We start from the raw sequence: 26,856 nt of genomic DNA, 5'->3' as shown, positions 1-26,856 counted from the left end.
CGGATTCCTTAGGACACACATCTCCAATGGACATGTTCCTTAGCGCGACACACGAAGCCTCTTCATCATCTAGCTCATCAAGATCAACTTGCTCTACTTGAGAGCCGTTAGTCTCGTCAAACACAATGTCACAAGAAACTTCAACTAGTCCAGAGGACTTGTTAAAGACTCTATATGCCCTTGTGTTTGAATCATATCCTAGTAAAAAGCCTTCTACAGCCTTAGGAGCAAATTTGGATTTTCTAAGCATTTGCTACCAAAGACTCTAAAATATGAAACATTGGGCTTTTTACCGGTTAGGAGTTCATACGATGTCTTCTTGAGGATTCGGTGTAGATACAACCGGTTGATGGCGTAGCACGCGATGTTGACCGCCTCCGCCCAAAACCGATCCGAAGTCTTGTATTCATCAAGCATGGTCCTTGCCATGTCCAATAGAGTTCGATTCTTCCTCTCCACTACACCACTTTGTTGTGGCGTGTAGGGAGAAGAGAACTCATGCTTGATGCCCTCCTCCTCAAGGAAGCCTTTGATTTGTGAGTTCTTGAACTCCGTCCCATTGTCGCTTCTTATCTTTTTGATCCTCAAGCCAAACTCATTTTGAGCTCGTCTCAAGAATCCTTTCAAGATTTCTTGGGTATGAGATTTTTCCTGCAAAAAGAACACCCAAGTGAAGCGAGAATAGTCATCCACAATAACTAGACAGTACTTACTCCCGCCGATGCTTATGTAAGCTATCGGGCCGAATAGGTCCATGTGTAGGAGCTCGAGTGGCCTGTCAGTCGTCATGATGTTCTTGTGTGGATGATGAACACCAACTTGCTTCCCTGCCTGACATGCGCTACAAATCCTGTCTTTCTCAAAATGAACATTTGTTAGTCCCAAAATGTGTTCTCCCTTTAGAAGCTTGTGAAGATTCTTCATTCCAACATGTGCTAGTCGGTGATGCCAGAGCCAGCCCATGTTAGTCTTAGCAATTAAGCAAGTGTCGAGTTCAGCTCTATCAAAATCTACTAAGTATAGCTGACCCTCTAACACTCCCTTAAATGCTATTGAATCATCACTTCTTCTAAAGACAGTAACACCTATATCCGTAAAAAGACAGTTGTAGCCCATTTTACACAATTGCGAAACTGAAAGCAAGTGGTCAGGTGATATAGCAATTTTACCCAAGCCTTTGACCAACCCTTGATTTCCATCCCCGAATGTGATAGCTCTTTGAGGATCTTGGTTTTTCTCGTAGGAGGAGAACATCCTTTTCTCCCCTGTCATGTGGTTTGTGCACCCGCTATCGATGATCCAACTTGAGCCCCCGGATGCATAAACCTACAAAACAAATTTAGTTCTTGATTTTAGGTACCCAAATGGTTTTGGGTCCTTTGACATTAGATACAAGAACTTTGGGTACCCAAACACAAGTCTTTGACCCCTTGTGCTTGCCCCCAACATACTTGGCAACTACTTTGCCGGATTTGTTAGTTAAAACATAGGATGCATCAAAAGTCTTAAATGAAATGCTAGGTTCATTTGATGCATTAGGAGTTTTCTTCTTAGACAATTTAGCATGAGTGGATTTCCTAGAACTAGATGTCTCACTCTTATACATAAAAGCATGATTAGGTCCAGTGTGAGACTTCCTAGAGTGAATTCTCCTAATTTTGTGCTCGGGATAACCGGCAGGATACAAAATGTAACCCTCGTTATCCTGAGGCATGGGAGCCTTGCCCTTAACAAAGTTAGATAATCTTTTAGGAGGGGCATTAAGTTTGGCATTGTCTCCCTTTTGGAAGCCAATGCCATCCTTGATGCCAGGGCGTCTCCCACTATAGAGCATGCTTCTAGCAAATTTAAATTTTTCATTTTCTAAGTCATGCTCATTAATTTTGGCATTAAGCTGAGCTATGTGATCATTTTGTTTCTTAATTAAAGCTAGGTGATCATGAATAGCATCAACATTAATGTCTCTACATCTAGTGCAAATGGAAACATGCTCAACGGTAGATGTAGAGGGTTTGCAAGATTTTAGTTCAATAATCTTAGTATGTAAAATGTCATTTTCACTTCTAAGATTGGAAATGGTAACATTGCAAACATCTAAGTCTTTAGCCTTAGCAATTAATTTTTCATTCTCATTTCTAAGGCTACCAAGAGAGACATTCAATTCTTCAATCTTAGCAAGTAAACTAACATTATCATCTCTAAGATTGGAAATTGAATCATCACAAATATTTTAATCAACCTTAGCGATTAATCTAGCATTCTCATTTCTAAGGTTGGTAATAATATCATGGCACGTGCTTAGCTCACTAGATAATTTTTCATATTTTTCTACCTCTAGAGCATAAGCATTCTTAACCTTAACATGCTTCTTATTTTCCTTAATTAGGAAGTCCTCTTGGGTGTCCAAGAGTTCATCCTTCTCATGAATAGCACTAATTAATTCATTTAATTTTTCCTTTTGTTGCATGTTTAGGTTGGCAAAAGGGTGCGCAAATTATCCTCCTCATCACTAGAATTATCTTCATCACTAGAGGATGCATATTTAGTGGAGGATCTTGATTTTACCTTCTTACTTTTGCCGTCCTTTGCCATGAGGCACTTGTGGCCGACGTTGGGGAAGAGGAGTCCTTTGGTGACGGCGATGTTGGCGGCGTCCTCGTCGGAGGAGGAGTCGGTGGAGCTCTCGTCAGAGTTCCACTCGCGGCACACATGGGCATCGCCACCCTTCTTCTTGTGATACCTCTTCTTTTCTCTTCTCTTGCCCTTCTTGTCGTTATCTCTGTCACTGTCACTTGATAATGGACATTTTGCAATAAAGTGACCGGGCTTACCACACTTGTAGCACACTTTCTTGGAGCGGGATTTGTAGTCCTCCCCCCTCCTTTGCTTGAGGATTTGGCGGAAGCTCTTGATGATGAGCGCCATCTCCTCGTTGTCGAGCTTGGAGGCATCAATGGGGAGTCTACTTGATGTAGACTCTTCCTTCTTCTCCTCCGTCACCTTGAATGCGACCGATTGTGCTTCGGGCATGGAGGAGGTATCTTGCTCGATGATTTTCTTTGAGCCTTTGATCATCAACTCAAAGCTCACAAATTTTCCTATTACTTCCTCGGGAGACATTAGTGTGTATCTAGGATCACCACATATTAATTGAACTTGCGTAGGGTTAAGAAAAACGAGTGATCTAAGAATAACCTTGACCATTTCATGGTCATCCCATTTGGTGCTCCCGAGGTTGCGCACTTGGTTCACCAAGGTCTTGAGCCGGTTGTACATCTCTTGTGGCTCCTCCCCATGGCGAAGCCTGAAGCGACCGAGCTCTCCCTCGATCGTCTCTCGCTTGGTGATTTTTGTCACCTCGTCTCCTTCGTGCGCGGTCTTGAGCACGTCCCAAATCTCCTTGGTGCTCTTCAATCCTTGCACCTTGTTATACTCCTCTCGACTTAGAGAGGTGAGGAGTATAGTGGTGGCTTGGGAGTTGAAGTGCACAATTTGGGCCACCTCGTCCTCATCATAATCTTCATCCCCTACGGATGGTACCTGTACACCAAACTCAACAACATCCCATATGCTTTTGTGGAGTGAGGTTAGGTGATATCTCATCATATCACTCCACCTAGAATAGTCTTCACCGTCAAACATCGATGGTTTGCCTAATGGGACGGAAAGTAATGGAGTATGCTTAGGATAGCGTAGGGGGGTCTTACTATACTTCTTACGCTCTTGGCGCTTAGAAGTGACGGACGCGGCGTCGGATCCGGATGTAGAGGGCGAGGAAGAGTCGTTCACGTAGTGGACCACTTTCTTCATTTTCTTCTTTTCGCCACTCTTGTGCGATCGAATGCGTGAAGGGGATCCATCCTTCTTGTTGTTGGCGGACTCTCTTGATGGAGCCTTCCCGTGGCTTGCAGCGGTCTTCTCACCGCTGATCACCATCTTCTTGGCGTGATCTCCCGACATCATTTCGAGCGGTTAAGCTCTAATGAAGCACCGGGCTTTGATACCAATTGAAAGTCGCCTAGAGGGGGGTGAATAGGGCGAATCTGAAATTTATAAACTTAAGCACAACTACAAGCCGGGTTAGCGTTAGAAATATGAATGAGTCCGAGAGAGAGAAGGTGAAAAACAAATCGCAAGCAAATAAAGAGTGAGACAAGGATTTGTTTTACCGAGGTTCGGTTCTTAGAAACCTACTCCCCGTTGAGGTGGTCACAAAGACCGGGTCTCTTTCAACCCTTTCCCTCTCTCAAATGGTCACTTAGACCGAGTGAGCTTCTCTTCTCAATCAAACGGGACACAAAGTCCCCGCAAGGACCACCACACAATTGGTGTCTCTTGCCTCGGTTACAATTGAGTTGATCACAAGAAAGAATGAGAAAAAGAAGCAATCCAAGCGCAAGAGCTCAAATGAACACAAGTCACTCTCTCACTAGTCATTAATTGATTGGGAATGATCTTTGGACTTGGGAGAGGATTTGATCTCTTTGGTGTGTCTTGTATTGAATGCTATAGCTCTTGTAAGGTGTAGGAAGTCTGAAAACTTGGATACAATGAATGGTGGGTGGTTGTGGTATTTATAGCCCCAACCACCAAACTAGCCGTTTGGTGAAGGTTGCTGTCGCATTGCGCACCAGACAGTCCGGTGTGCCACCGGACACTGTCCGGTGTGCCTGCCACGTCACCTGGCCGTTGGATTCCAACCGTTGGAGCTTCTAACTTCTGGGCCACAGGACAGTCCGGTGGTGCACCGGACAGGTCCTGTAGACTGTCCGGTGCGCCTTCTGGCGCGTGCCTGACTTCTACGCGCACTGTAGCACATTGAATGCAGTTGCAGGTGACCGTTGGCGCTGAAGTAGTCGTTGCTCCGCTGGCACACCGGACAGTCCGGTGCGCCACCGGACATTGTCCGGTGCTACACCGGACAGTCCGGTGAATTATAGCGGAGTGGCTTACAGAATTCCCGAAGGTGAGCAGTTCGGAGTTGGAGTCCCTGGTGCACCGGACACTGTCCGATGGCACACCGGACAGTCCGGTGCGCCAGACCAGGGGACACTTTGGCTGACTTTTGCTCTCTATATTTGAATCCTTTTTCGGTCTTTTTATTGGTTTGATGTGAACCTTTGGCACCTATAGAACTCATAATCTAGAGCAAATTAGTTAGTCCAATTATTTGTGTTGGGCAATTCAACCACCAAAATCAATTAGGAAAAGGTGTAAGCCTATTTCCCTTTCAACGAGAGTCTTGCGAGACCGTGACAACCGAGTTTGTGTCATGGCCGCCACTGTGTACCGGAGGGAATGAGGCCCACGACGTTTTCGACCGGAAGCTCGATAGTGGAGACGGCGGGGAGTGTCCGAGAAGAACCGGAAGCGGAGCACCCACTTGCGCATGGAGAAGGCACGCGGCTCTCTACGAAGTTACTCGACCGTGGTGCTTGGCCCTCTCGTGGGTTTCCCTTTGCATAAGGGCACCAACGAGGATTAGTCGGAACCTTTCGTGGTTCCGGATACCTCGGTAAAAATACCGGCGTCATACACTAGAGTTTGCATCTCTACCTTGTTCTTTAGCTTCCGCATTTATATTAAGCATTTAAGTTTTAATCTTGTTTTTATAATTAGATTGTTTAGGATTGAAACTTAGCCATTGCGGTAGAGATAGCAACACTTAGACAAAACCTAGTTTGCACATTCTAGATTGTTTATTTGCATAGGTTTTGCTCTAGGGATTTATTTGTGACCTATTTTAGATAAAGTTTTAGAAGTCCTAATTCACCCCCTCTTAGGCGTCACCGTTTCCTTCACATTTTTTATTTTACGTGTCTCTAATGTGATCTGTTTAGTGACATGTATATACACACATGTCACTGGCTTCAAACACCAAATATGTTCAGTGGCATGTATTTAAATACATGTTAGTAATATATATATATATATATATATTAATGACGTCTATATATAAACACGTCATTGGCTTCAGACATCATATCTATTTAGCGACGTGTTTTGAATAGATGTCACTGGCTTCAACCTTCACGGTGCAATTAAAATTCGATTTTTTCAAACGATCTTAGATGAAAAAACAACAAAAATGAAAGTTGTAGGTGTTAAAATGTTATTAAACTTTGCAGTTAACAATGTTTTGATTTAAAACCATCTTGTCATATGAAAAAATGTTTGAAGTTTTCAAATTTGAAAATCAAAATTTGTAAACACCTCAAATGATAAAAGTACCAAAATAAAAGTTGTAGATTTCGAAAAGTTATGTAATTTTATAGTTGACAAGTTTTTCATTTGAAATCATTTAGTGTCTCAAATAATCAATTTACATTCGATTTGTTATAATATATATGTGAGGAATAGAAATGTAATACGGACACAAAATAGTTGGTGGTGTAGTGGAAGTCTAGAGTTTGAATCTCATTAGCCATAAAGGGGTACATGTCACTGAAGTGGTTCGGTTAGTGACATGTATTTATAAAAAACACGTCACTGAAGTGGTTCTATTAGTGATATGTTTTTACACGTAAGATTCTTCTATTATAGACAAAATCTTAGACATGTTTTACACACGTCACTAATTAACCTAAAAATCACATCATTAGTTTCCAAGCAGGCGCTTAGCTACTCAAATCATTGGTGATGCATGATGGTAATGTAATCAGATTTATTTCACTAGCTTGTTTTCCGGTACTCAATATATAGTATCACTCCTCCACATGCCCGCCATTTATTCATGAATACATATGTACGCGTAGGCGTAGCCTAATAGTTGGTATCCCAGAACTGAGACTGGAGCCAGTCGATGAGTTTCTTTTCGACCTGGAACGCCTTGGCCAAGACGTCATCCGAGATGGGTGGCTTGGACCCAAACACCGCGCTGGCGATGGTGATGACGCCAGGGTTCTGGCTGCTGAGCGACGACAGAGCGGCGGCGGGCTTCTCGTGGTCCAGGTTCATCTGGAAGTGGATCATGGCCTTGGGGAAGACGAAGACGTCGCCCTTCTTGACCACCTTGGAGAAGAGGCGGTTGGGGTTGGACGTGACAAAGCCTAGGTAGAGGGTCCCCTCCAGCACGGTGAGGAGCTCGGTGGCGCGCGGGTGGATGTGGGGCGGGTTCACGCCCAGGGGCGCGTAGTCGATGCGCGCCAGCGAGATGCCCAGCGTGTTGAGGCCCGGGAAGCTCTCCACGTTGACGTTGGTGACGTTGGACCCGACCTTGTTGTTGGTGTCCCTGCGCTTGCCGATGATCATGGCCGGGTTGAAGAAGTCGTCCGGGGTGACGGCCATTGGGTCCTTGCAAGGAAACCCATTCACACGCACTACATGCATGTCGTACAGACGACATGTGTTTAGCATCTCGATAGATAATCTCACTGAAACTAAGCACCATGATTCCATGAATACACGTACCAGGCGAGTTCTTGTCAGCAACGCAGAAGTCTTGGAGAGGGCTAGGATCGTAGGCGACGGCGGCCTGCTGCCACGAGGCCAGCTGCGCAACAAGGGCCACCGCAAGGAGGGCGACCAAGGAGGCCATCTGTCGTTTGCACTGGACGAGTGACTGAGGTGTGCATTAGCCAGCAGGGGTACATGTGCTCCTTTTATAGCCACCGCGCGCAGCAGAAGGACCTCACCTGAATACATGCAGCTAGCTTGCATGCGATAAACAGAACGAGTCGAGACGTTCAGGTACGACGTGCGTGAGAAACTAGTAATGGTGCCACTGAAATAGTCTCTGACTGCTACAAATTGAATACTTCCGCAATGTTCATCAATATCTCTATCTACTAGCTAATAACTAATCTATAGCGTGTGCACCTTGACATTGTTGTGACGTTTTTGGCGAATTGTCATGTGACGTGCCACCTAACGTTCGTGGATCGACGACGAGCAATAAGACTGGTGTGGTATACAAAACTAAATCATCCATTGGGGGTTTTTGTGTTTCCCCAAATCGCTACCTCTTCTAGCTAGTGTGGTACTTATATATCTCTTAGACTGTTGAGCTCTAAAAAGAGCAGTGCGGACGGTCCGACCCCGAGGCCGAACGGTCCGCGGTCCGGACAGTCCGCGGTGGTGGCGCGGATGGTCCGCGCGTGCGCAGAGTCAGTTAGGGTTCCTAGTTTCTCGTGGGATTTGTTACCTAAAACCGCGGGATTAACTCGGAAATCAGTTTGAAGCGGATCCAGACCTCCCCCTTTATATAGATGAAGGGCTACGGCCGATTAAACCCCCAACAATCGAACCAATACCACTTCTATCTCGCATTTATTTTCAGCACAATTAGGAGTAGTTCTAGTCTAGTTCTAGTTTAGCCCTAGTTTAGTATTCCAATCCCCAAATTCTCTGCCTCTCCTCGGTTCTACGTCGATTAGAGGAGTCTAGGTCGGTCTGCCCGAGCCTAGACAACTCCTAGGATCTCTCCTCCCCGACGGGGTCCCTCCCGGGAGCGAGATCCAGGCGCCGCCGGCGATCTTCCGCCGCCCCTGCGCACGCGCGGACCGTTCGGCCCTAGGGCGCGGACCGTCCGGCCGTCAGGCAGGGGATCCTAGCTCCTGCACCAGGTCGCGGACCGTCCGGCCTTGTACCGCGGACCGTCCGCGTCTGACCAGGGAGCACCGCCGCCTCGCGCCAGGTCGCGGACCGTCCGGCTCTGTGCCGCGGACCGTCCGCGCCTGACCAGAGAGCACCGCCGCTGGTTCTTTTGAGTGATTGGCGCCTCCAAAAATGTGTCAACATACTTTTTGGCGACTCCGCTGGGGATTAGGTGTCTAGACCTGCTAAAAATCGGCCCATAGATTGCCGGTTCTAAGGATCACACCAAGATCTCCACCACCAACATCATCAAGCCGGCCATGGAGGCACTCCCGGCTGATGACCAAAGGCCCTTTGAAGACCTCGTAATGCGCGATGAGAAGGAGGTGATGCGGCAATGGAACGAACAACGCGACAAGGAAGAGGCGGAACTGCTGCATAAACTCTCCGAACGGCGCAAGGAGGCGGCGGACAAGTACTTGTCACACTTCACGGTAGATCGCCACCAGAAGATCGTCCGTCAAGGGGAGATCGATATGGAATCTCTCCTACCTCCACTTCAGGGTCCCGCTGTAAGTACTCCAGATCTATCTCTTACGACTTTCATGGATCAACGAGGAGATCAGTTAAAGCAATATGTAGATGAATCTATTAAAATGCATTTACGTGCACACGAGAAATCAGCTCCTCCTAGCTTTCCATCGCGAGAGTCTAATACAGAACCACCCGCGTCAAACACATCGGCTATAAATGGGTCACCCTTGACCCAGCCATCATATGGTATGCCGATGCACGCTTTCGTGTCACCATCACAGCCGCAACCACTAGGCACGCAGCAGGTGCTGGACGCGACCGGACCGTCCGAGCATCATCTTAGACAGTCCGGTTATACCACGGACCGTCCGGCGTGTTTCGCCGGACCGTCCGACCCGATGCAGACCCGCACACAAAACACTCAGGTCGCACCGTACATGGCCGGACCATCAGGGTACAACCCCGAACAATTCGGCCCCATCACTGACCGTCCGGCGCATCACGCCGGACCGTCCGGATATGTTGCGGACCGTCCGCCATCTTACGTCGGACCGTCCGGATATGGCATGAACCGGCCGACGTATTACGCCGGACCATCCGACTCTACACGAGTCCACGTGCAGACTGCCCAAGTCGCGCCATATATGACCGATCCATCCGGGTACAACCCTGGACCAATCGCGGACCGTCCAGTTCTTTACGACAGACGGTCTGGGTACGAGACTACCCACGTAACACCTTATACGGCTGGGCATTCCGGATATACCTTCGGACCGTTTGGCCAGGTCGCGGACCATCCGGCCTCTTACGCCGGACCATCCGGATATGCGTACGCAGAGCCGAGAACTGCACAATATGCACAGTTTCCACATTCATCGCAGCAACATTATGGTGCCCCACTAGCAACACATTATAATCATACCATACCACCTCATGGACATAGGGCTGAATACTGTTCGGCCACAAGAGAGCCTGAGAGGTATAGGGCAGGAGCTGGTGACATTAATAGGACACCTAACACACACCTCAAACATCCCTGGGAGGAAAGCCGACAGAGTGATGTCAGGCAACCTGAGATTTCCACCCACAAACTCAATGGATGGTCGCCAGACATGGCGGAGAGGATCAGAGACGAAGTAGCTGGGGTGTTCAGGGACAAACTCGGTGTTAGTGTGTCAGGTACAGGGCAATCGTATCGGAAGCCTTATAGCCATCGATTCGACATCGTGCCATATCCACAGGGAACTAAAATACCAGACTTCTCTAAGTTTTCTGGTGAAGGTGGGAAAAGCACACACGAACATATAAGCCAATTCATAGCACACTTGGGAGAATTGGCTGATGGGGAAGCCTACCGCGTTCGTTTATTCTCGTTGTCCCTTACTGATACTGCATTTGCATGGTACGCAGCTTTGCCACCAAACTCTATTAACTCTTGGGAAGAATTAGAGCAGAAATTTCATGAACACTTCTTCTCAGGAGAACATGAGTTAGAATTGGCTGACTTAGCTTCAGTCCGACAGGGGCCTGAAGAATCGGTTAATGACTATATCCGGAGATTCTGGGACACTAGAAACCGATGCTTTCAGATTCATGTCGCAGAAAAACAACTGACAGGGCTAGCTTTCAATGGGTTGCGACCCTACTTAAAAGAAAAATTAGATGGCACCCAATTCTTTTCGCTAGTGCACTTACACCAGCGAGCTATGACCTGTGAAAGCCGAAGTAAGGAAACATCAAAATCGGCTAGCCATAAGATGCATCTAGTGGGATACGATAATTCGGACGATGAATCCACGGATGTATACACCGCCGAACTGGTTTGGCCAGGACAGGCTAAACCTTCAGCGTGTTCTGCTTTACAGTCGATTCGAAAGAATCGACAAGAAGAAGTTAAGTTTACTTTTAATGTTGTCAAATGCGATAAAATATTTGACGAGTTACTGAAAACGGCAACATTAAATTAACTCATACTATATCTCCTCCTGATGAATTAAAGAGGCGTGCTTATTGTAAGTGGCATAATTCCTTTTCTCATGCCACCAATGATTGTAATGTTTTTCGTCGACAGATACAATCGGCCATAAATGAGGGTCGGTTGGCTTTTCAGGAGATGCAAGTAGACACACAACCCTTTCCTGTTAATACAATAGAACTCACATGCAAAAAGGTCTTGGTTCGGCCCGAAATGGCCGATAAAGGCAAAGGCAAGGGCATCGTCATCAGCAATCCTCGCATGTCAGATATATCACAAAAGGAGATTGCTCGAAAGGCTTTGGACGAGAAGGCTAAAAGGTCCGAAGACGCCGGGGGGCAGGCACAGTTAATGAACCAAACACATCAGCCTAGCCCCAGCATCGTAGATGGTCCGGCACCTACGTGCGGACAATCCGATGCTCAGACAAACGGTCCGGCTAACTCAGCCGGACAGTCCACCTATGACCAAAGGCGTCAACCTCTACACAAAGCAAGGAAAAAGACGCAAGGTCAAAGCACATATAATCGGCTGATCAAAGCCGATCCTACTTTTGATCAGTTGCTCTCCAAAAATACTAGCAAAAAGACTGTTCCACGTGATCGGTCAACAAAGAAACCCCGGTCACCTGCTAAAACAAAACGGTCAAACAAAACGACCCGAAAGGCGACACAACAAGCATCGCCTATTCATTCTATGAGACCAGGGTACTTTCCACCTATTTACTCATCGTCGGTATATTATCCTGTTCAAACATGGAATGGCACGATGATGAATCTATGGTACATGTATAGTCCCTTCGTCTATCCAGACTGGGGGGCACCTCCATTCTATTCCTTTTGATCCATTGATCAAATGGTCATGGCCGAGAAAGATACAATCTGAAACGGCCTTTATATTGGTGCTTTATTGAATAATCTCCATATCGAAAAGTCGGTGACCTACATCAGGTTTAGTTCATATGCTTTTGGTTCGTCAACCTTCACCAAAAGGCAGGGGGGCATATGTTGAGCTCTAAAAAGAGCAGTGCGGACGGTCCAGTCTCGAGGCCGGACGGTCCGCGCATGCACAGAGTCAGTTAGGGTTCCTAGTTTCTCGCGGGATTTGTTACCTAAAACCGCGGGATTAACTCGGAAATCAGTTTGAAGCGGATCCAGACCTCCCCCTTTATATAGATGAAGGGCTACGGCCAATTAAACCCCCAACAATCAAACCAATACCACTTCTATCTCGCATTTATTTCCAGCACAATTAGGAGTAGTTCTAGTCTAGTTCTAGTTTAGCCCTAGTTTAGTATTCCAATCCCCAAATTCTCTGCCTCTCCTCGGCTCTACGTCGATTAGAGGAGTCTAGGTCGGTCTGCCCGAGCCTAGACAACTCCTAGGATATCTCCTCCCCGACGGGGTCCCTCCCGGGAGCGAGATCCAGGCGCCGCCGGCGATCTTCCGCCGCCCCTGCGCACGCGCGGACCGTTCGGACCTAGGGCGCGGACCGTCCGGCCGTCAGGCAGGGGATCCTAGCTCATGCACCAGGTCGCGGACCGTCCGGCCCTGTACCGAGGACCGTCCGCGTCTGACCAGGGAGCACCGCCGCCTCGCGCCAGGTCGCGGACCGTCCGGCTCTGTGCCGCGGACCGTCTGCGCCTGACCAGAGAGCACCGCCGCTGGTTCTTTTGAGTGATTGGCGCCTCCAAAAAGGTGTCAACATAGACCTTCGCAAAACACATTCAAATCGAAAAATAATTTACTGCTGCCACCTTTTTTCCCCACAAACAAGAACCATAGTATATACAGCCACCACCGAAATTCGGCGCTTTGCCGAGTGCTTACCGCTTTACCAAGAGCAATTTATCGGGTATTCGACAAGCCACACTTTGTCGAGTGCCACACTGGGCAAAAGAAAGCACTCGGTGATGAGCATATAAAAAGGATCTAGGCAAAGACATATTTGCCGAGCGCTAACCTCTTGACACAAATAGGCACTGGAAAAAGCGACGTCAGCAGCCGACGGCAGCTAACGTCTGTTACCTATGCCGAGTGCCTGAGTCCGACACTCGGCAAAGATTTGTCTTTGCCGAGTGCCTGAGTCCAACACTCGGCAAATATTTGTCTTTGTCGAGTGTCTTCTCCTGACATTCGACCAAATTTATTTGCTTTTTATTTTTTCCTAAACTTTTTCTATTATGTTCATACAATCTCTGGACCTACATGTTCAATTTTGGAGCATTTCTCAAAATGATTGCTATATCTGTTGGATTTAGTTCATTTAATTGAATGTCTTTGGATAATTCAAATTTGAAATGTAAGTCACTCGAAAAATGTCAAACAATTAATGCAAAAATGATATTTATGTTATTAAGCACAAATTACGGCCTAGATCAGGAAGAGACCAGAAATTTTGAACACCATGTTCACGAAATATGACCACAAACTTGCGATCATGTTGTTTTAAAATTGTATAAAACACAAACAAAGTAAGAAAATCATGAAACTTGTCGAATTGCCATGATATCATATGTAGAGACCGTAATTGAATGTCTTTGGATAATTCATATCTGAACTGCAAGTCACTCGAAAAATGTTAAACAATGAATGCAAAAATGATATTCATGTTATTGAGCACAAGTTACGACCTAAATGAGGAAGAGACCAGCAATTTCGAATACCATGTTCACGAAACATGACCGTGAACTTGCCATCCAGTTGTTTTAAAATTGTATAAAACATAAACAAAGTCAGAAAATCATGAAACTTGTCGAAATGGCTTGATTTCATATGTAGAGGTTGTGATAAAAGTTTAACATCCTTTTTGAAAGTTGTCACACACTATGTGTACAAACCTAGTCGACCTCCATAGAAGTTTCATGATTTCATGTGAAACCACGCTAGGTTTGCATATCTATAACTGTATCTGTTTAGAATTGTCCACGTTTTTCGGACATGCCCACAATTGAAACTTATGTTGTGAAACTTGTGATACTTATGTTTATGAGTATTGCTGATACTTATGTTTGTGAAACATGTTGATATTGGTAATATTTGGTCTGAACTTAGTGATGTTTGTGAAAAACATGTGATCTTTGAGCTCTTTGTGGGATATGTGGTGTTGGTGATACATGTGATGATTCTGTGATGTATATGTGATGTCAATGATATATATCTTTTATTTATTTGGATGGAACAACAAAAACAAATAAAAAGATAGGTCTCTTGTCACTTTGCCGAGTGTTACACTCGGCAAAGAGTGCCTTTACCGACGGCAGTGACCATAGCACTCGGTAAAGAAGGCACACCTAGGAATCGGTAAAACTTATTTGCCAAGTGTTATGGTCCTGACACTCAGCAATAAAGCTCCCTTTGCCAAGTGCTAGCCCACACACTCGGCACAGAGTCTGGCATGGGGGTCTATTGGAGCTCCCTTTGTCGAGTGCCATTCTAGCAGGCACTCGCAAAGGTTCCTTCTTTATCGAGTGACATTTTAAACACTTGGCGTAGAGACTAGCGTGGGGGCCACTTGAGCTCCCTTTGCCGAGTAACTATTGGCCTAACACTCGGCAAAGGCTCCATCACCATTGCTTGCTGCCATCATGACAAATTTTTTTGTCGAGTGCTCGACATAAAGTACTCGACAAAGAGGCCATTGCAATAAAATGTTTACCGAGCTCTCTTTGCTGAGTGCTATACTCGGCAAAGAAATCTGTTCTGGTAGTGAGCATAGGTTAATGTAAAATCATGATCTTTATTGGCGTATGCTAGAGAACCACTAAAGTAAATATATTTACACTAGAGGTCAATGTAAAACTATTCACACCAGGAAAAAAATATTGTCTATCTATGTAATCATATTTCTACCACTACCGAAATCCGGCTCTTTGCAGTGTTCCTAGCTCTTTATAGAGAGCAATTTATCGGGCACTCGACAAAACATACTTTGCCGAGTGCCACACTCGGCATAGAAAGGCACTCGACGAATATAGTCTTTGCCAAGAGCCCATTGCTCGACAAAAATGAGCTCTCGACAAAGCGCCGTCAGGTACCGACGATAGCTGACGTTCGTTAACTTTGCCGAGTGTCCTAGGGAGACACTCGCAAAGTAACTTCTTTGTCGAGTGTCGCTAGCAGACACTCGACAAAGTTTACTTGCATTTTTTTCTTTTCCCCCAAACTTTTATTCTGTGTTTCTATAGTATATATACCTACATGTTCAATTTTGGCACAATTATCAAAATGTTTGCTATTACTATTAAATTTGATTTGTTTAATTGAATTTCTTCGAATAATTTAGATTTGAACTACAAGCCACTCGAAAGATGGAATATAGTAAATGCAAAAATGATATTCATGTTATTTAGCACAAGTTACCGCATATTTCAGAAACAGAATAGAATTTGCAAACAACATGCTATGAAATAAGACCGCGAACTTGCTATCCAATGGTTTTAAAATTGTATAAAACACAAATATATTCAGAAAATCATGAAACTTGTCGGGATGTCATGATATCATATGTAGATACTCTAATAACAATTTGACACTGTTGCGTGAAAGTTGTCACACACTATGTGTAGACATCTAGCCCGTCTTTACATGAAATCATAAAACTTCTATGCAAAGAAGCTTATCTATATGTAAAGCACGCTCAACAAAGAAGGCTTATGTATATGTAACCGACGCCGCGCGCTCATCTCTCTCATTTTCCTCACCCGTCGTCACCGCTGTTTCGCTCGCGCTCGCCCCTCGGCCATCACCGTCGCCTCACCACCATCACTGCCTAGTAATCGCGCCGCCCTACCACCACAGCAGTCACTACACCAAAATCATACACTTCCTACGGTTTTTTAACTTCCTACAACTTTTATAAAAAACCGTAGGAAATGCATAACTTACGAGAGGCAACTGGTACCTCTAAGAAATAAACATAACTTCCTACAGTTTTTTATAAAAGCTGTCGGAAGTTAAAAAACCGTAGGAACTTAACTAACTTCCTACGGCCTCCTCTAGGAAGTTAGGTTTCATCCGTTCACAAGACAATAGAATAGCTAACTTCCTACGGCTGGCTCTAGGAAGTTAGCTGCCCAGATAACTTCCTACGACCTCCTCTAGGAAGTTAGCTTTGAGCTGTTGACCAGTCAACCGAAAACATAACTTTCTACGGCTGGCTCTAGGAAGTTAGCTGGGCAGCTAACTTCCTACGGCCTCCTCTAGGAAGTTAGGATTCATCTATTGTGACGGAACCTCCCAAGTAATTAGGCCCACCTACAGTTGTCCTTGTCTAACAGACATCAGACACCCTGTAGATGTTCCTAAGTCACTTGATAAGTTCGGTATCTTTCTTTACCTTACCAGGAACGTTTCACCCGTCTTGCAGACATTACAGAACATCGGAGATAAAGAGATGCGAAAGCGATTACATAAATTACATTTATTTCAAAAGCAAGCTTGAGTTATTTTATTACAGACCAGAACTAAAAAGCGAGTGCAGAGTAGTAATATTATACAAACCAAGGGAGGCACAGACTCCTCCCGATAAGTTATAAGCAAAATATCCTATGTGGAGGACCGAGTCCTCCCGCACTTCAGTCTTGTTTTTCTTCTTTGGGAACCACCTTGGCACAGAAGCAGCAAAAGTCTGCTACTTCCTCACCTAAAAACAACAAAGGGATAAACCCTGAGTATGGAATTACTCAGCAAGTCTTACCCGACTAAGGAAAAGACTCTCAAGGGTATGCTGGATAAATAGGAGTCAAGGTGAGGCTTTATCAAAAATCAACTTATACTTTTGCAGAAGTAGCTTACTAAAGTGAGTCCTTACTTTCAATCTTTTAACGCCATATTAAGTATTAATAGACTCTATTTGCATCTAGTCTAATTTCAACATCTCATCAATACAACATCATTTTTATCCATAGTGTTCACATCCTGACTTTAGGTTGTAGAAAAGTGACCAAGTCTTCATAACCGCGAAGGTACGGCGATCCGAATCGATTATACTCAGCTGAGGATCTCCAATCACACGACATATGTAGCACTTAACCCTTGAATATGTCAACCCGCCACCGGGGTTCTTAAGACCAGATCAGGTTCACGCAAACCGAGAGCACAGATACACCACCGTCCAGCCTCTTGCCACGGAGGGTACACGCTACTCTCGCCACCGCTCCACGCCCATTTCGTGTTATCTTATTCTGGCCTTAGTCTGCCCGAGGCAAGGCTTACCCATGACGAGGCATGTGACCAGTTAAAGGGTCCTCGATCATCAAGCCTACATACGCGTCCAATCCTTAATCAACCTGGGTAGAACATCACCTGTTCCTAGCCCAAGTTCCGATTTAAGTACTTCCATCCTTAGGATTGTTTGTGTTCCTTAGGATGAAAAGAGCATCACAGGGAACTTTGCAGTAAGATCCCACTATTGCTCCAAATGAAAATATTCTTGCAGGTAGAAGCCATCCTCTCCCGGGTTAGACTGAGGACAACCTCTATCCACAAGATCTAAGCAAGGCTAAGCATTTTTGTAAATCATAATTTTGATACTTCACAGAAGTATCTATAAAGGAATGGATATCAAGGAAAGTAATGCATCAAAGGGTTTCAAGTAACTCCTATGAACCTAATGCACATTTCACTAGACTTAAGTGTGCAAAAAGTATTTAAAAACACAAGGAAAGGGGTTGCATGCACCGGGGCTTGCCTTCGTTTACAGGTGATTCGGGTTCGGATCCACAGATATCGAAGTAGAAGCAGTTGCCTGCTTGCGAATCCGAAGGTGGTGGTGTCCTGTCTTCGGTGACTTCTATCTCTTCTTCTCGTTCTAATCATAACCATACATATGTATAAGAATGGATGCCATGGGATGCTCATGAGGATGCAAAGATAATATAAACTTATTATCTATGTCTTGAGTACAACTTTCCTTCACGGTACTCCGAGAACTTAGGGTTTCCGGAGTCGGTAAAGGAGTTCATAGGGCAGGGGGGGTGTTTTGGGTTCTAGTTATCAAACATGGTCCAAATTAACTCAAACCCTACCCAAGGCTTCTAAATATTGTTTTAAGTTCTCACAAAAAGTTTGGGCATTTTTGGACTTACCAATTATTTTCTAAAAATCCATAACTAATACTTTTAACCACTTTAAATACCCTAAAATTTCTTATTTCCACTAAAAATCACAAAACTATTTTTACTAAATTCTAGGGAAAATAACAAGCCTAAGAAAATTAGTTTCACAATTTTATCAGTTTTCTACATTTTTCTACAGATTTCTAAAGCTGGCTAAAAATAGAAAAAAGAAAATAATGAACAGACTTGGGCCGAAATCAGTCCAAGTCGGCCCAACAACAGCAGAAACATGCCCACGCGCGCGAGCCTGAGGTAGTTTTGCACAGAGGCCCTTGGTTTAATAGCTAACTCGAATCAGGTTTGTTTACTGTTTCACTGGGCCACTGACGGTTTACAGAAGACCCCTCCGACTTCTAAGTCTTCACAGGGAGAAGTCCACGACGGCGGTGGGCGCAGGGACGCTCCGGCGAGGTTCTGGACCGGCCGATTGGGGCTATGGCTGGGTTCTCCGAGCGGCGGACATGAAATCAGTACTACCCCGAGCATTTCCCCCAAATCAATTGCAAGGATGGTTATTAGGTTTGCTCTGGCCGCAGTGACCGTGGACCTTGCGGGCAGATGAATGTGTTCCCGTCGATTCATGGCGGTCTAGTTCAATTGGATGGTTTGGAGAGCATCAAGGGCACATGAGAATGTTAGAACAAGCAACAGAGAAACATGAACTGACCTAAATTGGGTTGGCCGCGGTGAGGCTCGTTTCACGGTGGCGGAGAACGAAGTTGGGGGAAATTGGAAATTCAAGCTCGCTGGTAGATGATTGTGGCTGATTAGTGGTGGCTAGTTAGCTGACGACCTCACGGAGTTAGTCACGAGCTCAATTTATAGGGAGGACGGGCGGTGGTGATCAATTCGGCCGAGCCGTGTTGGCGGCCGGAGCTGAGGAAGAAGGCGGCGCGGTGAATTCGTGGCTAACGCCGTGGCAAGCTCACCGGCGCCGATTTGACAGCAGTAGCGGGTCACGGCGACACGGTGGAAGAGTTGAGCCACGTGGCACACGACCGAGAGGCGGCGGTCGGCGGTGAGCTTATCGGCTACAGCCGCAAAGCAGAAAGGCAGTCACGGTGAGTCACCGGAGTTATCCCCAGGGGGTGGCTTTTACCTGGCGGTCTTATCGGGTCATCGGCGACGCGAATCCTACAGCGGTGGCGTGAATCACGGCGAAGATCGGTCGTCGGCGGTGAAGACAGCCGCGCTGGCGGTCTGATCCGGTGGGCACTGTACCATCAGGAGTTCAGTTAAATGAACCTGACAGCCAAATTTGAAGCCAAGTTTTCTCTTGATTTCTGATGATAACTCATACCAAGCTCTGCAGCAAAGTTGTAGAGCAATATGCCATCTACAATATTGCCATATGATGTTGCCCCAAAAAGCCACTGCATCTGGTTTGAAATTGGGCTTGAAGTCCAGGGCATGAATCTGTTAGTCTGATGTTCAGACAGAACCAGCCTGACAGTCCAACTTGGGTTGAGATTTTCTCCACATTTTTCATAAGAACATGGCTTGAATCCTTAAACAAAGTTGTTCTCCTATAATTGGGCTACAAACTTGTTGTGGTTACTTTGGGCAAAAACCCTATATTTCAAAAGATACAGGGCTCCAAAGTTGAGCCCAACATACTGAAATTAGACTTAGTCAAAAGAGTTCAAATGTGACTCTTTTGCAAATAAGCCCAAAACTAGGGTTTGGCTTGTAAATCTTCCCAAATGTGAACCATGTGACTTAAGACACTTATTTGGCTTGGTTTTTGCACTTTAGTCCAAAAGTGGACCAATTTTGCATATAAGCCCCTAGGGTTTGGTTTCAGGGTTTTCCAGGGTTCCAATTAGGGTTTCTGGTATCCCAGGGGTATAAATGTGATTCAACTTTATTTTTGGGGTCATTTTATGACTCTTTCCATAAGGTCTTTAGGTTTTCTCATCTTAGGTTAAGTTTTACCCCTTTAACCACTATTTAGGGTTAAGCTTCCTATCCAGGGTCCTATTTGAAAAACACTAGAACAATACAACTTGTTTGAAATTTTTGCCTAGTGAATGCACTCTAGGTGTGTCAAACATATGCAATGCCAATGCTTATGATGCCATGCTCAAGTTTTAGTTATAGTAACACCAGGGGTGTTACATCTGTTGACCGGTCAAATGAAAATCTAACATCCTACAGCCGGCTATAGGAAGTTAATTAACTTCCTAGAGGCAAAGCATAAACTCTAGGAAGTTATCTAACTTCCTACGGCTTTACTCTAGGAAGTTATGTTTTTAGCTTTTACCTCCCTCTTCTCTCACCTTTCACAAAATATCTATCTCATTCTCATCACGTCCGCACGCCATTCTTCCCTTTACGGCTGCGCCGCCCCCGGCCCTACTGCCCCCGACCGCGCTCCGCCCCGGCCGCCGCCCGCCCCGGCCGCCGCCGTCCCGGCCCCGAGGAGCCGCCGCCGCCCCGGCTCGCCCGACCGCGGCCCACAACCGAGCCGCCCGCCGCGGACGCCGTCCCGGCCCCGAGGAGGCGCCGCCCGCCTGCGTCCGACCCCCCGAGGAGCCGCCGCCCGCCTGTGTCCGCCCCCGAGGAGCCCGCCCCGGCAGCGCCCGCCACCGGCAGCTCCCACCCCGCGACCGTCTCTCCCACCCCCGGCAGCGCCCGTCCACGAGGAGCTCGCCCCGGCAGCGCCCGCCCCCGGTAGTGCCTGGTGTTCGTGCGCACGGCCGCCCCGCCCCCCGTCGACCCTGCCCGTGTCGGCGCCCGCTGCGCAGCCACCGACTCCGCCGTGGACGTCCCCGACCCAAATCATCGATCCGCACCCGCTGCAACCGTCAGGTACCGTGTTTATACTTTTTTTATTTTTTTATTCAATGTGCTAACTTCCGAGAGTTTACTCAAATAATGTCGTAGGTAGTTAGGTTAATTAACTTGATTGGCTAACCGTTGCATATAGTTTAGCTATGATAAACTCTTTTATGTTATGGCTAAAATTAAGTTTATGTTTGATTAATAATATGGTGGGTGAGGACCTTCGATGAAAATTAATCTTGTATGTTATGGTTAAAATTAATCTTGTATGTTATGGCTAAAATTAATCCTGTATGTTATGGCTAAAATTAAGTTTATGTTTGATTAATAATATGATGGGTGAGGACCTTCGATGAAAATTAATCTTGTATGTTATGGCTAAAATTAATCTTGTATGTTATGGCTAAATTTAATCTTGTATGTTATGGCTAAAATTAAGTTTATGTTTGATTAATAATATGGTGGGTGAGGACCTTCGATGAAAATTAATCTTGTATATTATGGCTAAAATTAATCTTGTATGTTATGGCTAAAATTAAGTTTATGTTTGATTAATAATATGGTGGCTAACCGCTGCATATAGTTAGGTTAATTAAGCTTATCGTGAAAATTTATAAATCACGTGTTATTTTATTTTATCATCAAATATGGTGGGTGAGGACCGTCGATGGATGTATGAAGGTTGGCGTATGAATCATCCCTCGATGGAGTGGATAAGAAAGACAGAGAATTTTATTGATCGTGCTTTTGCTTTGTCAAGAGGCACGGATGTGCGATGTCCATGTAGTATGTGTCGGGTTTGTAGATGCCAAGACAAGAGAACTCTTTCGGGGCACCTTTGCAAATATGGCTACATGCCTAACTATGAAGTCTGGGTGTATCACGGTGAGGAGTTTCCCCGTGAAAATGTGTTTGAAGCCCACAACAATGATGACGTGGAATATGATAGAATGGAAGAGATGCTTCAAGATTTAAGGGAGGATCCTGATTTTGTGTTTCCACCACATAGTAAGGAGCTACCTCCAGATGTTAAAAAGTTCTTTGACCTCCTTAAGGCTACAGAAGAACCATTGCATGAACACACAAAAGTTTCCATCCTTGCTTTCGTGACTCGACTTATGGCTATTAAGTCTAAGTACGTGTTCTCGAACAATTGTTACAACGAGCTCTTGATCTTAATCAGCGAAGTGTTTCCACCAAATCACAAGATGCCGAAAGACGTGTATCAATGCAAGAAACTGCTCTCTGGTCTAGGTATGGACTATCAAAAAATCGATGTTTGTCCAGATAATTGTATGCTTTTCTGGAAGGATCATCAGAATGATAAGAAGTGTCAGTGTGGCAAGTCGAGATATGTAGAGGTAAAAAACGATGATGGTGAAATGCTCACATCAACAATAGCTCAAAAGCAACTTCCTTACATGCCTCTTGCGCCTCATCTTAAGCGTTTGTTTCTTTCGAGAAACATAGCTAGGCACATGAGATGGCACAAAGAACATGAACGAGAGGACACTCATGTGATGACACACCCATCTGACAGTGATGCGTGGAAGACTCTAGATGACTTTGATCCAGAATTTGCTAGTGAAGCGAGAAATATTCGAATTGGGTTGGCAACAGATGGGTTTACACCTTTCAATACAAATGCGGCATCATATTCTTGTTGGCCTGTATTTGTTATTCCATACAACCTTCCACCTCATCTGTGCATGAAATATGATTACATGTTTCTTTCCCTAATTATTCCTGGACCAGACCATCCTGGGAAAGGGTTGAATGTGATGATGCAACCCTTGATCGATGATCTCAAAAAGTTATGGGAAGGTGTTGAAGCATACGATTGCTACAAAAAGGAGAGATTCACACTCCGAGTTGCATATTTGTGGTCCATTCATGATTTCATGGCATACAGTTTATTTGCTGGATGGAGCTGTCATGGAATTCTAACATGTCCAATATGTGGCAAGGATACAGATTGTTTCCGCCTTGAGTTTGGGGGGAAGATTTGTTACTTTGATTGCCACAGATGCTTCTTACCCCAAACTCACCCGTATAGGTTCGAGGTTAACACCTTTAAGAAGGGCACTATCGTGACAAAGGGACCGCCCAGGCGTCTGAGCGGACTTGAGATTGAGGCTATGCTTAATAATTTGAAAGAGAAAGAAAGTGGTGATGGATACATCGGGTTTGGAACTGAGCATAACTGGACCCATAAATGTCATTTATGGGAACTCCCATATGTTAAGACGTTGATTCTGATGCATAACATTGACGTTATGCATCAGGAACGTAATGTTGGTGAAAGCATTCTAAGTACTTGCATGAATCTGGGCGACAAAACAAAAGACAATATAAAGGCTAGAAAAGACTTAGCAAAACTTTGTAACCGACCAACCCAGGAACTCGACGAAAATGGAAAAAAGCCACATGCTCAATTTTGTCTAAAACCTAAACAGAAGAGAAGTAATGGAATGGTTGAAAAATTTGAAATTCCCAGATGGTTATGTGGCAGGGTTTAGGAGAGCTGTGAACTTGAATACAAATAAAATAACTGGATTGAAGAGCCATGATTATCACATAATGATGGAAAGACTCCTCCCTATAATGTTTCGTGGGTATTTCAATGTCAATATTTGGAAGGCGTTAGCTGAATTAAGCTACTTTTATAGACAACTTTGTGCCAAAGAAATAAAGAAAGATGTGATGGAGAAGCTAGAGACAGAAATTCCTGTCCTTATATGCAAGTTGGAAAAAATATTCCCCCCAGGATTCTTCAATCCAATGCAACATCTACTTGTCCACCTTCCATATGAAGCTAAGGTTGGAGGTCCTGTGCAATACAGGTGGATGTATCATATTGAAAGGGCATTAAAGAAACTTAGTTCTATGGTTGGTAACAAAGGAAGAGTTGAAGGGTGCATAGCTGAAGAATTCAAATATAAAGAGGTAGCAGCGTTCACGAGTGTATACTTTGCAGACGAGCACAATATCAATGCCCCTACATTGAGGTATCATGATGACAAAGTAGGGACTCACAACAATCTCCAAATTTTTGAGATTGAGGGCAAGACTGTCGGAGCATCCACCGAATATCATCCCGAGCGCGAAGAAAAGTTGGATGCTTTGCTCTATATGTATGAAAATATGGATGAGATGACTCTGTATTTCAAGTAAGATGAAATTTGTCATTTGTGTATCTATGTAGTAATCGTGACTTAATACGCTATTGTTTATTTGTTGTAACAGAGAATTCCAATCGCGACTTAATGAGAAATTGTCCTCGAGGCAGTATGAAAATGCACTTCGAGGAAGACTTGGGAAGCCCAATTTCATTAATTGGTTCCGAGCTCATGTAAATAAATTAACACTATTGTTCTACTTTATATATTATGTTTAAGAAATCTAATTTCACTATCTAATTAACAGTGTGATAAAATTCCAAATTTAGACGAGGACTTGCTTCAGATGTCTTACGCAATCGTAAAAGTCAGAAGTTACGGTCGTTACGACATTAAGGGGTTTCGTTTTCGTTCAGCCAAATTTGAGTCTACTCGTCCATTTGCGTCGACAAGAAATACTGGAGTTGTATGCAGGGCAGTCGATGATCGTGGAAGAGAGATGAATTATTATGGAGTTATTAATGACATACTCGAGTACGACTTTGCTGGTAGCAAAAATCTTAAGGTGGTGTTTTTCAAATGTGATTGGTTTGATCCTAATCAAGGGACTGTTGAAAACCAATTTGGCATGGTAGAAGTCAAACATGAGCTCAAAACAAATGCATGTAGCAAATTTGTTCTTGCTCACCAAGTTGACCAGGTGTACTACATACCATATCCATGTACAAAGCTGGAAGCCACGTGGGTAGTGTACAAAGTTAATCCTCGTGAACGGTTACACAACAAGGGTGAATGGTTCGAGACAGAAGTTGAAGAAATTTATCAAGAAGATGAACTCCCAACCAATTTTAATATATATACTGAGGTTTTGCCAGAATCCTTAGTGGGAGATTCGGAAGATGTAGTAAGTCCTAACAAAAGGAAACGAAAGTCAAAGAAGAAAACATCGAATCGAAGGAAACAATTTGATCCTGATTTCGAATACGACTAAAAAGTAATTATGTATTTATTATTGTTTTCAATATATTATGTTCATTTACTTTATGTTCATTTACATTATCCTCATTTACTAATGTGATTTTGTTCTAATAACAGGATGTCTAAAAAGGTGAAGCAGTTCACTAAGGGACTTGCGAAGAGAGCGTCCTATGTTATGAGAAAGGAGGACTTAGTGTTTAAGGGCACTAGTTCTAGCTCGAGTAGGCGTAGAGCTTTGTTGGAGCATGTTCCAGAGTTGCAGGGTCAGACAGTTGGTGTTCAGAGGAATGAGGTAACCAATATTTGTTTTGCAATGTAATATTTGTATGAGTTCTTATAACTAAATTATTAATATAATATTTGTTTTGCAATGCAATGTAACGTTTGTAGGATGAGTCTGAAGATGGGGTAGAGACAGAGGAGGGGAGACAGGTGGGAAATGTTGATGATGAGGTAGAGACAGAGGAGGGGAGACAGGTGGGACATGTTGATGATGAGGTAGAGACAGAGGAGGGGAGACAGGTGGGAGATGATGATGAGGTAGAGACAGAGGAGGGGAGACAGGTGGGAGATGATGATGAGGTAGAGACAGAGGAGGCGGAGACAGGGTGGGGATGCCATGATACTGGTGGTTTTGGACATGATAGCCATAGTGGATGGCGTGAATGGCCTGAGGATGCAAGTGGATGGCCAAGAGATGGAGGGTCAGGAGTTGGGGGAGCTAGTGGGTCAAGGGAAGGAGAAGCTTGTGGTTTTGGAAGTGGGGGAGTTGGAGGGTCTTCACGGGTCCGGAAGCCGTGGAGAACTAGTTGGGTCCCCCCTACTAAAGAACCAGTTGATAGGGTTGAGATAATACCAACTGGAGATGGGTAAGAGTATCCTTGCTTTGTTCTTATGTCTTACACTATTACGCGACTACATTTTGTATTTGACAATTGTTCTTGTGCTGTTAGGGCTTGGGTGGATAGTAGTTTCACTGGCACAGGTCGTCGAAGGCAAGTAAAGAAAGTGTTGGGCAACATATGTCGTATGAAATGGCCTGGATTGGTGACAGAGGATGGTAAGGAGGTCCCTGTCACAAGATGGGATCAATATGCCCTTGCAATAAATGCGCAACATGAGAATGCACAAGATGCAGTTTGCACGACTTCTGGGTATGTTAAATTTTTTTGTTAAGTTGTAATCTCGATTGGAATGCGGCAAGTTGTAATTTTTTGTTAAGCTATCATATTATTGATTTTGACTATGCTTCTTTTTTTAGAAACATTACAAGTTGCCTGAAGGAGATACTCATACGGAACACGCACACTCCGTGTTCCATAGGAATGCGGCAAGTGTTGTTGGGGATATGATGTACTATGCTCGAATCCAGGTGATTAGTCAAGCCATGTTTGGTAGTGAAGGGCGACGTCCAGAGAGTAAGAACGAGGTGACACAGTATGGACTCGATATGACTGAGCAACAATATCTTGAGGTAATGGATGTTTTTGCTTGTGTTGAAAAAATTTCCATTGCTTCTAGATATTACAGTTACTTATAAATGAATTGTGTTCATGCAGCATTCGATTCCATGGATAGCTGCCAATGATGCTGCTTGGCATGCGTTATGTCGTTACTGGGCTTCGGCTGAATTCAAGGCAAAGTCTGTGCGACACAGTTCCAATCGTGGAACTGAGTCGTATCACAGGTATGGAGGTGATGATCACTTTCGTTTGGCAAAACGAATGGTAAGTACAGTTTAAGCCATTTTCGTTGATTGTAGTTGACTTGTTGTAATTTCTGGTTATAGTGTTTGTCAAATGTACATACAAGAA

At 44.7% G+C, this 26,856-nt stretch overlaps 1 protein-coding gene across 1 annotated transcript; it reads right to left on the bottom strand.

Annotated features, from left to right (window-relative positions):
• Positions 1 to 6,637: 6,637 nt before the first annotated feature.
• On the bottom strand, positions 6,638 to 7,951 carry LOC103641518 (germin-like protein 8-4). Its single transcript, XM_008664859.4, has 2 exons — positions 7,411 to 7,951; positions 6,638 to 7,319 (listed from the first exon to the last, which is right to left on the bottom strand). The coding sequence occupies exons 1-2, from the start codon at positions 7,535 to 7,537 to the stop codon at positions 6,763 to 6,765; spliced, it is 684 nt and encodes a 227-aa protein (XP_008663081.2). The 5' UTR covers positions 7,538 to 7,951; the 3' UTR covers positions 6,638 to 6,762.
• Between the last annotated feature and the right edge of the window lie 18,905 nt (positions 7,952 to 26,856).

This window comes from Zea mays, chromosome 10, assembly GCF_902167145.1.
Source record: "Zea mays cultivar B73 chromosome 10, Zm-B73-REFERENCE-NAM-5.0, whole genome shotgun sequence".
Lineage (NCBI taxonomy): Eukaryota > Viridiplantae > Streptophyta > Magnoliopsida > Poales > Poaceae > Zea > Zea mays.
Note: the sequence above shows the minus strand (reverse complement) of the source record. Positions and strands in the feature narration are given on the sequence as shown.

Excerpts from the sequence above, each read along its gene's own strand:
- LOC103641518 (XM_008664859.4), bottom strand. The coding sequence starts at position 7,537 with ATGGCCTCCTTGGTCGCCCTCCTTGCGGTGGCCCTTGTTGCGCAGCTG. Across the intron at positions 7,320-7,410 it reads TGCTGACAAGAACTCGCCTG|TGCGTGTGAATGGGTTTCCT; the intron begins GTACGTGTATTC and ends ACATGCATGTAG.